The sequence below is a fragment of the Rhincodon typus genome, chromosome 9, assembly GCF_021869965.1.
Source record: "Rhincodon typus isolate 14 chromosome 9, sRhiTyp1.1, whole genome shotgun sequence".
Lineage (NCBI taxonomy): Eukaryota > Metazoa > Chordata > Chondrichthyes > Orectolobiformes > Rhincodontidae > Rhincodon > Rhincodon typus.
In genome coordinates this window covers 47,894,994-47,910,116 of record NC_063340.1, presented here as the reverse complement: position 1 = coordinate 47,910,116, position 15,123 = coordinate 47,894,994, and the positions used below count along the sequence as shown (strand labels likewise).

Here is a 15,123-nt window from a genome sequence, read left to right as displayed (position 1 = left end):
CCCCTCCCCCTTTTCTGATGAAGGGTCTAGGCCCAAAACGTCAGCGTCTCTGCTCCTATGATGCTGCTTGGCCTGCTGTGTTCATCCAGCCCTGCACCTTGTTGTCTTAGTACAGAAGAGATTTGTTTTGAATCTGTAGGGATTTGAGATAATACAGAGTTTATTCTCAAATTAAATTGCTGTAGAATTAGTGATTGTGCTAAGCAAATCGATTTCCACAGGAATTTGGTTTTAAGAGCAGAATGTCAGCATTGTTTAACAATACACGTGACCTGGGATTTATTGATGCAATTCCCTGGCCTATTCAATATATATTTGGTGCAAAAAAAAGGATCAAAGCAAATTCAGGTCCTCTCCCTCACAACACATCTGAAAGAAATGTTATTCTCTGTGGCAAAGTGTCCTTCTTTGCGCAAAATACATTTGGGTCAATCACCTATGGGACATGCCAATCAGAATTTTAAAAAAAGTATCTTTTCAATTAAGCCAGAGTGATACTAGCAACCTCCATTAATCAAAGCTAATGCATGACTAGCTGGCAACAGGAAGCAGAGAGTAGGCAGAAATAGATCATTTTCTGCTTCCAAGATGGAATAAGGTATGCCACGAGGCCCAGTACCAGGCTCTCAACTGTTTACAATGCACATAAATGACTTGGAATGAAGGGGCCAAAGGTACGATGGTCACTTTTGTGTCATCAGCAAAGATTGATGGAAAGCCAAGTTTGGAAGAGGTCATAAGGAGGCTACAAAAAGAGACAGATAAGTTCAGTGAGTCAGAAAAAATCTGGCAGATAGCGTATAATGTAGGAAAAACTGAAGCAGTCCATTTTGCAGGAAGAATATAACGGAAACATATCATCAAAATGTTGAGAAATCACAGATTTCTCAAATGCAGATGGATCTGGGTGTCCTAGTGAATGAATCATATAAAGCTAGCATACAGGTACAACAAGTAATTAACAAAGCTAATAGAATGTTTTCATTTATTATGACAGAAATTGAATACAAAGGTCAGGAGGTTTTGCCTCAGTTGTATAGGACATCGGTGAGACCATATCTGAGTACAGTATACAGGATTGATCACCTTATTTAAGGAGGTAGTTCAGAGACTGTTTGCCAGGCAAACATGTGTAAGGGGTGGGTAATCTTATGAGGAAAGGTTGGACAGGCTCGGGGTCTTGACATGATCGATGTGGAAAGAACATTTCCTCTAATTAGAGAATCTAGAACTAAAAGTGACAGTTTAAAAGTAAAAGGTTGCCCATTTAAGACAAAGATGAGGGTTTTTTTTTGCTCACAGAGTATTGTGCAACGTTAAAGCCCTTCCTGAAAAGACAATAAAAGTAGTGTTGTTAAATATTTTTAAGATAGAGGCCGATAGATTATGGGTAGGTAAGTGGTGAAAGGTTATTAAGATTAGGCAGCGATATGAATCTGATGTCATAATCAGATCAGCCTTGGTATTATTAAATGGCAAAGTGGACTCGAGGGGCCAAATAGCTTACTGCTACTCCTTGTTCACATGTTCTATTCAAAATGGGCAAAGACCTAAACAGAGAGTTCTCTGAAATATTGGGCAGAAGTTTCCAAGGTTGCAGATGAGGAAAACAATTGAGGGGACTGGAAAATTTGGTGGATTTACATGGAGGCAGATACTAAACTTTGTCTTGCCTCTGCCTAAGTTAGTTCTAGGTGGGAAGATCCATGGGTGAAGACTTTTCAGTGGTCAATTAACAACCACTTAAGGACATATTCTTTGCTCAGCAGCTTCATGTGAGACAAATAACAGGTGTTCCATCCTGCAGATAAACCTGTGTAGACTATTGTCAGTTGGAGGGAGGTGTCCCTCGACCTGCATTAATTTCTGCACAATCAAGGATATGACAGCCAAACATTCACTCTTGCTTCCAACCCTGATGGCTCCTCCTGCCTGCGGCTCCAAGACACACCACCCCCAACAACACGTCCCTTTGCCCCTGGTCATTGCTCCATATGGGGAGTCTGAGAGGGACTACATCAGCAACAGCTACTCCCTCCTCTGTGGTACAGCTGACTGAAGATACGACCCACCTCTGATTGACTGGCAACTCTCAACCATCCAGGCAGTCAGGATGTGCTACCCCAGAGTCATCAGTCAGGATGACTGGTGTCAGCTTGAGTATCTGTTAGATATAAGGCCCTGTGGACTTTTCTGATTCAGTGCTCAGTCCTCTTGCAGGCAGTGCACAAGACATTTGCCTAGCTCAGAAGATTCTGCCCGTTGGCTGGAATTTCAGGGCCTTTCTCGTGTTGTGTCTAGAAGCAAAAAGGGCAGGTCATTTCATGGAATGGTGCTGTAATCGAACGTTGCCACCTTCTTTCGTCTGCCAGAATTAATTCGGGGCGGGATGTCCAATGGCTGCACTTCTAATCCTGCCATCAAATGAATCCCATTGTGGACACCTAATGAGCAGTGAAGTGTCTCATTCTGCCTCAACTTGTATTAATTCAGTGGTAGGTGGCTCTGACAACATGACACCTGCACGACAAATATAATTGTGTGGCCTACTTGGGGTCTCCTGGTGGGTGAGGGTCACTCAGTAGAAGGCACCAAAGATCTCGACATGGGAAAGGGGGCCGTCTCACTGAGAGCCACTTTGTCCCTTGCTACTGAACTACCCTGCTCCCCAACCCCAAATTCCTCTCCCTGCAACCTCCATGTGACCTCTCCTGCCATTAGACAAAAATACTGAAAGAACTGCGGATTCTGGAAATCTGAAACAAAAACAGAAGTTCCTGGAAAATCTCAGCAGGCCTGGCAGCAGATGTGGAGAAAATTCAGAGTTGTCATTTCGGATTCAGTGGCCCTTCTTCAGAACGGTTCTGCCAGACCTGCTGAGATTTTCCAGCAATTTCCATTTTCATCCCTCCTGCCATTATGTAGCTGTGGCCTGTGTTGCTCTTCCAACCACGGCCTCTGATAAGTATGGCTCTTATAGCACTCTAATAAGTATGGTTCTGATAGCATACATGGTCTTCTCAGCAGCAAAGAGCTAGTGACCTCTCATTGAGCAAACTGAGATTTTCACAATCACCACTCCAGATCCTCAATCCAAGAAAAGCCATCACTGGCTTCTTAACATTTAAGACCAATGAGCCTTCTCAGAGATGGCATCTCTCAGGAAAGAAAACTTTGAAGAAACCTCAAATACCTCCATAAAATCCAGCCTATTGCATCAGTTTGCCTGGTTTCCAGTAGGAGTCCAATAGAACAAGTAAAATTGATACTATTTTGATATAAAATTGATATTATAAGGCAAAGGTAGATTTTTGAACAGTAAGGGAATTAAGGGTTATGGTGAGCAGGCAGTAAGTGGAGCTTAGTCCACGACAAGATCAGCCATGAACTTATTGAATGGCAGAGCAGGCTCGATGGATCAGATGGCCTACTCCTGCTCCTATTTCTTATGTTCTTATGTTTACTCTGCTCCCTGGTGAATCTGACAATCTATTGCTAAGTTGTAATAGAATATTGGACAACTGCTTCAGAATTTCCAGGCCAAGCCCTCCAAATGGGCAAAGATATTAATAAGCTCCAGCTCAGCCAAAACCAAATAAAGTCATCAGCCAAATATCAGGTTCTCAAACATGTTCCTTCCACAATTGTCTTCTGAACATGAATGTCCCACTTTATTCCCCTGTGAGTGCATTCTGAAATTCTGTACTATGATCCTGTGAATTAGGATAATGAATAGGTTTGTAAGGTACCGAAAGAAATTTCATACCAGGAAAAGTACACGGTTTCAGGTACAGAAACAAAAGAAAACATCAATCATAATATTGCTGCATTAATAAATGGTAATAAAACCTGTAAAACCTTAATAAACGTTTTTTTATTCGTTATGAATTAAATGGAAAAAAAGACTCTTGCTTTTCTACAACTTTTCTTTGCCATTGACATACTATGCATTGTTTCACAGTCAATGAACCTTCAAGGTGATCTTTCTGTTGTTCTGTTCTGTTAGCAGGCAGATTCAGCAGCCAAAGTGAACACAGCAATGTTCTACAATAAATGGGCATTTGAGGGAATAGTACTGAAGAGGACACCTGGAGACTCCTTCTGATTTGTGCCAAAGTATTTCTTTGCATCTGGTCGAACAGGCAAATGGGACTTCATTCAAATGCTGGCATCTTCGACTATGGGCTCGATTTCACATCTGCAAATCAGGTGTGCTGCACCTGCCCCAATGTAAAACATGATGCAATGACATTGTTCTGGCAATACAATGTCATCCTGCCAGTCTCTCAAATTACAGAAGGCAAGTGGGCATGGAAATCTACAATCCACCTGCCATTTTGAAGTCACTATTAACAATCAATTGACCTTATTAACATTCAAACTGTCCTCAACATTTCATTGCCCACCGCATTCTCAGGCATTGCACATGAAAAAATTGGAGGTGTGTTACAGCAGCTATGTTAAGATGGCAAATGGATGGAAGAAAAGGCTAATCATTGTGCATGAGTGTAGCAACAGAATCTTTTCGGAAAGGTGCAAGTGTCCACATATTGTTTAATGAGTATATTTTTAAACTAGTATTTTTTGAGCCTGATTCTGACAGCTGAAGCCCTTTTAATTCCAACCATGACCAAATTCTTGTTTGCAGCATTGTCCCTCAGCCACATGATGACTCAATCCAGAGTGCTGAATGGGCCAGAGCCCCCTTTGCACCTAATAACTGATATTCTTCCTGCCAGACAGTGATTTTTTTTGCCATTCAAGCTTGACTGGGTGAGCTGTGATTTCAAGGTGAGAGCGAGTGGACCATGCAGTTTCCATTCTGCCACGTTCACCCTAACAAAACTTTAAAATACAGCAAGATAACATTTCCTATCCCAATAAATGCCAGTATGGAATGTATGCTCAAGGTCTGGGGTGGCTTGAATCCGCAATGTTCCAGACAAAGGATCCAATATTATAACCCGACAAAAGAGTTACTGAGAAAACAAGGAATAATTTTAGACAAAGCAGCATGATAAACAGTGCAAGAAAGCAACAGAACATCAGACTGGAGAATTGTCATGAATTACATACAAGATGGTTAAATAATGTCAAAGAGAAAATTGCACTATTATATGTATATAATATATTTATCAAAGCTTAAAGAGAAGAAAACCAAAACAAAAGGCTCCTAAGGATTGCAGTACCGCCACAGATGTTTTGGTACTTGTTAAGTAAAGAAACAAAAAGTACAGTGAAAATTCTGGTTAGGCCAAAATTTGTTGCTTATCTCTAATTGCCCAGAGGGCAGTTCAGAGACAACCACATTAGGCCTGGTGTTGCACATGGGCCAATACAGAGAAGGATGCAAGATTTCTTCCCTAATGAACAAGAGTGAACCAGACGGGTTTTTCTAACAATTGACAATGGTTACCTGGTCACGATTAATCAAAGCCTTTTTTTTTAAATTCCAAATTTTTATTAAATTCAAATGTCACTATCTTCTGTGACTGGATTTTCTTCAGCACATTAGCTCTGGATTATGAGTGCTATGACATTACCAATATATTACCACCTCCCCTTAGAGAAATGAATATTAAACAAATGAGAGAGAGGTATCAGATGCTGTCATTGATTAATTGTACTATGTAAACTATGTATAATTGGAGAGAAGTGTATGCCATGTTGGAACAGCATCAGAGGAGATCAAAGAATTAAACTGCAGGAGTCTAGGGTACAAAAAGAAAATTTCACATTTGCACATTTCACAGAGACAATTGCCCATGGGAATCAGCAGCTGCCTCCAGTTAGGTCAGATTTTGCAGACCCTGGAGTATGAAATGTGCTGTGCATAAATTCGACTTGGTAGCAGTGGGTTTAGATTTTGTAGATTCACTTGGATAGCCAGGGTCTTCTCTTGGAAAGCTTGGCCTGGATTTTTGCCATGGATGAACAGCCTTTTTGGCTGTTAAAATGACACATGAGCCTGGAAATCTTAAGCCCTGCCCATTTTGTACTTTCCATTTTGTGTAAGTGGGAATGAAGTCAGGTCAGGATTTGAGAATGTGTGCTCCATAAAGCTATTTCAATCATCAGCCTCCTTTACTCAAGTTTAACCTTGACATCCCAGGAGTGTGAAACCAGAAGTCTGCAAACACGACCTGGGGAGAGTAGGTCTCTCAATTTATAGCCATTCCTGTCTTCCTGTTTTGCTACCAAAGTAGATAACCTCCCATTTATTCACATTATACTGCATCTGTCATACATTTGCCCACTCACTCAGCCCGTCCAAACTGCACTGAAATATCTCTGCATCCTCCTCACAGCTCATCCTCCTACCCAACTTTGTGTCATCTGCAAATTTAGAGATATTGCACTTAGTTTCCTTATCTAAATCATATATATATATATATATATATTTGTGTATTCTATATATATGAGCGTGTCTACATGGGTTTCTTCTGGGTGCTCTGATTTCCTCCCACAGTCCACAGATGTGCAGGTTATGTGGATTGGCAGTGCTAAATCATCCAAGCATGTGTGAGTTAGGTGGATTTGCCATGGGGAATGTAGGGTTATACAGACAGGATAAGGGGTGGGTCCAGGTGGGATGATCTACAGAGGGTCAATGTGGACTCGGTGGGCTGAATGGCCAGCTTCCACACTGTAAGGATTCTATGATTCTTTGATATGAAATTAATTTCCTTGCCAGTATTTTAAAATTGCTTCACGTGACTGAATTGTCACACTACCTTCACAATCTCCTCCATATCCTTATATGCTTTTCTTTTCTTCTTATGTCTTTACTGCCTCTTTACAAAGCCTAGAACTGCCTTGAGCCTCCTCCTTAAAACTGCCTATCAAAACCTCTCTGTCCCTTTACAGCAATTCCTGACCATCCATTTTTCTTAAAAAAAACAGTCTTCTGACAATTTCTTAAATGTTTTATCCCTCCTCTTGATTGACTGAGGCTGAACCAGGCTGTTTACAAACTTGGTCTCATATTTAGACCTAACAGGTGAGCTTCTAAGCATGAACCAAAGCAATCACTAATCACTAATATTTCCACCGCCATAAACTTTCCCCAATTTCTCAACTCATTATAAATGAAACCTTCACCAATTCATTTGCTACTTTGAAATTTAATGATTGAAAAGCCTTGACTAGCCTCCTCTGCCCATCAAAAACTTGAGGTAGTTCAAAATTCTGTTGCCTATTAACTCATTCAGACTAAATATAATTTTCTCATTAGCCTTGTGCTCACCGATTTACACTAGCTCCCAGTTAAGCAACATCTCAATTTTCAAATTTGCAACCCTTTTCCATAATTTCATTATTCCCCATCTCTGTAACTCCCACAGTTCTGTGAGATATCGCATCCCCAAACTTGTGAGCCCCATCAAAATTTCACTCACTCCAACATAAGAGGCTATGTTATCAGATTCTAAGTGCTTGAAATCCCTCCTTAAACCTCAAGAAGGAGATGGATGCCATCCAGGTGTAGGCAATGCATGACAGCAATGCTCATAGCCCAACAATTCATAACAATAATCTTTAGAACTACTTTGATCCAAAATTATTTCCCAAAGCATTGCATAATATGAGTACATTGAGAATGTTAAATCAATAAATGACAACATTGCCGAGAGAAGAACATAATGTTACAGTGTAGAAAATGCTTGAAACCACGAGAATAATTGTTTGAAACTTCCTTTTGTTTTCCTTCTTCCAATCTCAGATACCATAATTTTCTGAATAGTTCAGAATTTACAATAGCATCAATAAGCACTTTGAAATCTTTAAGGTCAAAACACTCACAGGCTACTGCAAGCAAAAAAGTCTCCAAAAGCTTTATAAAGCTTTACTTGTGAATCACTCAAGATCCCATAAATATTTAAAATTATCACCTGAAGACTTGAATCACTTGTTGTTGATGTGCAGAGACATGAAGCAGCATTATACACAAATCTAACAGATGCCAGTATTGTCATATCACACTTTACCTCCACTTTAGAGGAGGCAATGGCCTAGTGGTATTATCGCTGGACTGTTAATCCAGAGACCCAGATAATGTTCTGGGGTCCCAGGTTCAAATCCTGCTATGACAGATGATAAAATTTGATTTCAATAAGTATCTGGAATTAACAGTCATCTAATAATGACCATGAATCCACTGTCGATTGTCAGAAAAAATACCCTTCTGGTTCACTAATGCCTTTTAGGGAAGGAAACTGCTATCCTTACCTGGTCTGACCTACATGTGACTCCAGATCCACAGCAATGTGGTTGACTCTTCACTGCCCTCTGGGCAATATCTGCTACCTTAGACAGTGACGTCTTCACCGCGTGAATGAACAAAAAATAAAGCACCACTGGAAATGATGGCCATGCTGAGACAACATGGTGGGTTGCCTGGGTTTGCCAAGGGTCAGGGATCTCAGTGAGAAGAACAGAGTGGAACTTGTGCCAGGGTTAGACTGAAGGATGACCTTGGTGAGGGACCCGTTTCTGAAATAGCCTCAGGAAATTCCAAAAGGAGGTACACCCATCTCATTTCTCCCAACTCAAACCACACAACTTCCTGCTGGGCTTCCCATATTGTGTGAATTCTCTCCTGGTGTGGGTAAAGTACCGTCAGAAATAGGATGAGGCCCTTAAAGGGCCAATTTGTGGATGAGCCATGACCCTCGCCCCCATAACATTTCAGATGGGCCAACGTCAGGGTCAGGTTGGTCGATGGAGGGTAACTCACCCACTGAAATTTGCATGCTTTCCTGCCTTCAATTGCACCACGCCGCAAGCCTAAGATCTAGCCTTAGGTACCTGGAAAATGAAGTTACTTTTGTTTTTATGGTTCACTTCATTTTCCAGAAGACTAAGGCTGGTTTTTGTGCCCCTGGACTGGTACATTTGAAGATAAGGAAGCACATAAAATTCAGTAAGTGATTTACTTTTGTTTTTACAACTCACTTCACTTTCCACATGTTCTCATACCATATTAAAGTGCAACCAGTGGAGTAAAGGGAGGTAAATTGCACTATAAAGGCATAAATAATCAGTGAAACAACTGAGAAATGTATTCCTGAATTCACACTGAAGAATGAACCAAACAGATAATACAGCCCATTATCGTTACTATCCGACAGAGTTCCAGACAAGCACACAAAAAGATATTTAATAAAATTCTTGAGGATCTGATTGATATGTTCCAGAAAGGCTGGCTTCAAAACTAAAGTTTCTACATGTAGTAGTGAATGGATCATTAATTTCAAGAATTAATGAATTTCTCACATATAGATATCATAGCTACAAGGAGAGGCTAGAACAACTAGGGTTGTTTTCTCTGGAGCAGTGGAGGCTGAGGGGAAACCTGATAGAAGTCTATAAAATTATGAGATGCATAGAAAGGGTTGACAGCCAGAACTTCAGTTCTGAGGAAGGGCCACCAGACCCGAAACGTTAACTCTGTTTTGTCCTTCACAGATGCTGCCAGACCTGCTGGGCTTTTCCAGCAACTTTGTTTTTGTTCCTGATTTACAGCATCCGTAGTTCTTTCGGTTCTCACCTTCTAATAATTGTTCAAAATTATGAAGACTTTTATCATGTCACTGAATGAATAAGCTCCCACTTCTCCAATGTCTCTTATAACTGTATTGTCCACTTCCTGAACACATCTTTGTGAAACTTCACTATTCTATTTTCCTACCTTGTTTTAAGTTGTCAAAAAACATAATGTGCTGACTGTAGCTAACAAAACTATTGCACATGTTTAATATTATCTTAGACAACAAGGTGCAGGGCTGGATGAACACAGCAGGCCAAGCAGCATCATAGGAGCAGAGAGGCTGACGTTTCGGGCCTCGACCCTTCATCAGAAAAGGGGGAGGGGAAGGGGGTTTTGAAATAAATAGGGAGAGAGTGGGAGGCGGATAGAAGAGGGATAGAGGAGAGGATAGGTGGAGAGGAAACAAACAGGTCGAAGAGGCGGGGATGGGGCCAGGAAAGGTGAGTGTAGGTAGGGAGTTAGGAAGGGGATAGGTCAGTCCAGGGAGGACGGACAGGTCAAGGGGGCGGGATGAGGTTGGTCGGTAGGAGATGGAGGTGCGGCTTGAGGTGGGAGGAGGGGATAGGTGGGAGGAAGAACAGGTTAGGGAGGCAGGGACGAGCTGGACTGGTTTTGGGATGCGGTGGGGGGAGGGGAGATTTTGAAACTTGTGAAATCCACATTGATACCATTGGGCTGCAGGGTTCCCAAGCGGAATATGAGTTGCTGTTCCTGCAACCTTCGGGTGGCATCGTTGTGGCACTGCAGGAGGCCCAGGATGGACATGTCGTCTGAGGAATGGGAGGGGGAGTTGAAATGGTTCGCGACTGGGAGGTGCAGTTGTTTATTGCGAACCGAGCGTAGGTGTTCTGCAAAGCGGTCCCCGAGCCTCCGCTTGGTTTCCCCGATGTAGAGGAAGCCACACCGGGTACAGCGGATGCAGTATACCACATTGGCAGATGTGCAGGTGAACATCTGCTTGATGTGGAAAGTCTTCTTGGGGCCTGGGATGGGGGTGAGGGAGGAGGTATGGGGGCAGGTGTAGCACTTCCTGCGGTTGCAGGGAAAAGTGCCGGGTGTGGTGGAGCTGGAGGGGAGTGTGGAGCGGACAAGGGAGTCACGGAGAGAGTTGTCCCTCCGGAAAGCAGATAAAGGTGGGGAGGGAAAGATGTCTTTGGTGGTGGGGTCGGATTGCAGATGGCGGAAGTGTCGGAGGATGATGCGTTGGATCCGGAGGTTGGTGGGGTGGTACGTGAGGACGAGGGGGATTCTTTTTTGGTTTTTATTGCGTGGACGGGGTGTGAGGGATGAGGTGCGGGAGATGTGGGAGACACGGTTGAGGGCGTTCTCGACCACCGAGGAGGGGAAGTTACGGTCCTTGAAAAACGAGGACAACTGAGATGTACGGGAGTGGAATGCCTCATCCTGGGAGCAGATGCGGCGGAGGCGAAGGAATTGGGAATAGGGGATAGCATTTTTGCAGGAAGGTGGGTGGGAGGAGGAGTATTCTAGGTAGCTGTGGGAGTCGGTGGGCTTGAAATGAATATCGGTTTCTAGGTGGTTGCCCGATATGGAGACAGAGAGGTCCAGGAAGGGGAGAGAGGTGTTAGAGATGGTCCAGGTAAACTTAAGGTTGGGGTGGAAGGTGTTAGTGAAGTGTATGAACTGTTCGAGCTCCTCGTGGGAGCACGAGGCGGCGCCGATACAGTCATCAATGTAACGGAGGAAGAGGTGGGGTTTAGGGCCGGTGTAGGTACGGAAGAGGGATTGTTCCACGTAACCTACAAAGAGGCAGGCGTAGCTTGGGCCCATGCGGGTACCCATGGCTACCCCCTTTGTCTGTAGGAAGTGGGAGGAATTGAAAGAGAAGTTGTTGAGTGTGAGGACGAGTTCGGCTAAGCGGATGAGGGTGTCAGTGGAGGGGGACTGGTCGGGCCTGCGGGACAAGAAGAAGCGGAGGGCCTTAAGGCCATCTGCATGGGGAATGCAGGTGTAGAGGGACTGGACGTCCATGGTAAAGATGAGGTGTTGGGGACCGGGGAATTGGAAGTTCTGGAGGAGGTGGAGGGCGTGGGTGGTGTCACGGACATAGGTAGGGAGTTCCTGGACCAAGGGGGAGAAAATGGAGTCGAGATAGTTGGAGATCAGTTCGGTGGGGCAGGAGCAGGCGGAGACAATGGGTCGACCGGGGCATTCAGGTTTGTGGATTTTGGGAAGGAGATAGAAGCGGGCAGTGCGAGGTTGGGGAACGATGAGGTTGGAGGCCGTGGGTGGGAGGTCACCGGAGGTGATGAGGTTGTGGATGGTTTGCGAGATGATGGTTTGGTGCTCAGGGGTGGGGTCATGATCAAGGGGGCGGTAGGAGGAGGTGTCGGAGAGTTGGCGTCCGGCCTCGGCGATGTAGAGGTCAGTGCGCCATACTACAACTGCACCTCCCTTGTCCGCGGGTTTTATGGTGAGGTTGGGATTGGAGCGGAGGGAGCGGAGGGCTGCACGTTCTGCGGGGGAGAGGTTGGAGTGGGTGAGAGGGGTGGAGAGGTTGAGGCGATTGATGTCTCGACGGCAGTTGGAGATGAAGAGGTCGAGGGAGGGTAGGAGGCCTTGGGGTGGTGTCCAGGAGGAGGGGGTGTGTTGGAAGCGGGAGAAGGGGTCAGTAGAGGGAGGGTTAGGTTCACGGTTGAAGAAGTAAGCGTGGAGGCGGAGGCGGCGGAAAAACTGCTCTATGTCCAAGCGTGAGCGGTATTCGTTGATCTGTGGGTGGAGGGGGACAAAGGTGAGCCCTTTACTGAGGACTGACCGTTCGTCCTCAGTAAGGGGTAGGTCTGGGGGGATGGTGATATTATCTTCCTTGTTTTGATTTCCATGCCTTAAGGTACAAAACCAAAATATCTTTTTTATCTTTTCTATGACCTAATGCCACTCTTGACAATCTGTTTATCTGAGTCTCAAGATCCTTTGGCTTTCTTATTTACCAATTAAAATCTTAAAATCATTAAATAAGAAAATGAATCATCTATCTGTAGCAGCTGAAAATGTGTGTTTTTTTACAGGAAGGAAGATATGATGATGCATCAGTTTGAGTGTGAAGATTTAGAGATAAGTATTGATATTGCTGTTCAGCAGCATCCAGTTATTGTCTATGCTGAACTAGCAGCGAAAAAATGTAACGCTGCTCTCAGTTAAAAGAAAATAAGTTGCTATTCCTTGACACTTAACGGGAATTTTGAAACTCTGCTGTGCAATGTTTTCATGCAAACACATTATTAGGCTCTTTCAAACTTCTATCTTAGCGAGGGGGTGAACTAATTTTAAAACAAAAACATTTTGTTAAAACCCTCATTAAAATAATGACAAATTAATTTAGTATAAATGTGTTCAAGGTCTGTATGATGAAATTCCACAATTAGTTTCTTGTCCTACACAGTTGACAATTGACTTGAATTAAGAGTATCACCAAACAAAAGAAGCAGAGCAAGAACTGGTATAAGCATTTGTTTTTACTGTATTTTTTCCATGGGATGTATGCATTACTGGCAAAACCAGCATTTATAACCTATTCCTAATTGCTCTTGAAGGGCATGTCTTTCAAAGACAAAGATAAATTTGAGGAAACTCTGCAAAAAATTTCAAATTCTGATTGGCAATTCCTCTGCATCTGGAGCCCTCCAAAAACTCCCTAAGTTAGACAATTTAAAGGGTTGACTCACGTAAACTTACTAGTTACCCAGGAAATGTTAGAGGATTAACAGCTACTCTGTTTCTCGGTAACCATTAAACTGAATCTCTGGCTCATGAATGGCTGTCCACAACAACCACCACTAATACCTAAAACTCTTGAAAGCAACACTCTACCTTCCTTCCCTCACCTGACGAACACATCTTCCCTTGATTCAATCTGATCTGATATCCCTACTTTGACTTGACGCCAATGCTCCTCATGTCAGATGCAGAACATTCCTCCACTATCTAACAGGACACCCTCTACTCCACAAAAAGCAAGACAAATCCAACCCAGCCAATTACTACTCCATCAATCAATTCTCAATCATCAGTAAAATGAAGGAAGGTGTCAACAACTTTATGATCAAGCAGCACTTGTTCTGCAATAATCTACCTAGTTTGGCTTCTGCCAGGGCTACTTAGCTCCTGACCTCACTTCAATCTTTCGAACATGGAAAAAGGCTTGAATTCCAGAGGTGAAGCAAGAGTTACTGCCCTTGGCACAAAGGCCGCAATCGACTTAGTGTGGCATCAAGGATTCCAAGCAAAGCTGAAGTCAGTGGTAACTGGAGGTAGCCTCTCCACTGGTTAGAGTCATATCTGATACAAAGGAAGATGGTTTTGGTTGTTGGAGCCAGTCAGCTCAGCTCCAGGGCATCTCTGCAGGATTTCTTCATGATAGCTTCCCCAGACCAACCATCTTCCACTGCTTCATTAATGATCTTCCCTCTATCATGGGGTGAGAAAGGGAATGTTTGTTGATGATTGCACAATGTTCAGTAGCATTCTTGACTTCTCAGATTACTGAAGTAATCTACGTCCTAATGTGACAAGACCTGAGCAATATCCAGATTTCCACTTGCACCATCAGGCAATGACCAGCTCCAATAAGAGACAGTCTAACAACTGCCTCTTGACATTTAATGGTGTTACTGTCATTGAATCCCCCATTATCAACATCCTGGGGGTTACCATTGACCAAAAACTCAAATGGACTCACCACATGTCACAGTGGCTGCAAGAGCAGGCCAGAAGCTAGGAATACTGTGGCAAGTAACTCATCTTCTGACTCCCCAAAGCCTGTCCACCATCTACAAGGCACAATCAGGAGCGTGTTGAAATACTCCCCACGTGCCTGGATGAGGGCAGCTCCAACAACACTCAAGAAGCTTGACACCATCCTGGACAAAGCAGCCCGCTTGATCGGCTCCACATACCACAAATATTTACTCCCCCTAAAGCTCAGTAACACCAGTGTATACCATCTGCAAGATGCACTGCAGACATTTACCAAGGCTCCTCAGAAGGCACCTTCCAAACCCATGACCATTACAATCTAAATGGACAAGATGCAACAAGATGTAACAGCACCACCTGCAAATTCTCCTCCAAGCCATTCACCATCCTGACTTGGGAAAATATCATAATCATAAATCATCAAAATCATAAGCATTTCAAGGAGAAATTGTGTCTAACTAATTTGTTACAGTTTTTGAGAAAGTCTCAACCAGAGTGGCGAGGAGGGAACCTGTTGATGTGTTGTATTTGGACTTCCGGAAGGTGTTCGACAAGGTACCACAAAAGGTTAAGTGATATAGCTAAGAGGCCTCAGTGTTGGAGGTAGTTTATTGGCACAGATAATGAATTGGTTCATGGGCAGGAAATAGTGAGTGGGGACAAGGGGTGCTTTTTCAGGTTGGAGACTAGCGACCAGTGGGGTTCCATAGGGATCAGTGCTGGGACGGCAACTGTTTACATGTATTAATGACTTGGAGGAAGGAAGTGAATGTACTGTAGCTGAACAATGAACAAAAACAAAGTTGCTGGAAAAGCTCAGCAGGTTTGGCAGCATCTGTGAAAGAGAAAACAGAGTTAAC

The 15,123-nt window shown here is 43.5% G+C and overlaps 1 protein-coding gene across 3 annotated transcripts in view; it reads right to left on the bottom strand.

Moving 5' to 3' along the window:
* nrxn1a (neurexin 1a) overlaps positions 1 to 15,123 on the bottom strand; it is a 1,567,205-nt gene that overhangs the window by 145,617 nt on the left and 1,406,465 nt on the right. For 2 of the 3 annotated variants that reach the window (XM_048601292.1, XM_048601293.1), the window contains one exon: positions 5,383 to 5,395. In XM_048601292.1, coding sequence (XP_048457249.1) covers positions 5,383 to 5,395 — 13 coding nt within the window. Of the gene's footprint in view, positions 1 to 5,382; positions 5,396 to 10,215; positions 10,223 to 15,123 lie in introns of all 3 variants that reach the window. The other variant, XM_048601291.1, reaches the window with a different exon arrangement.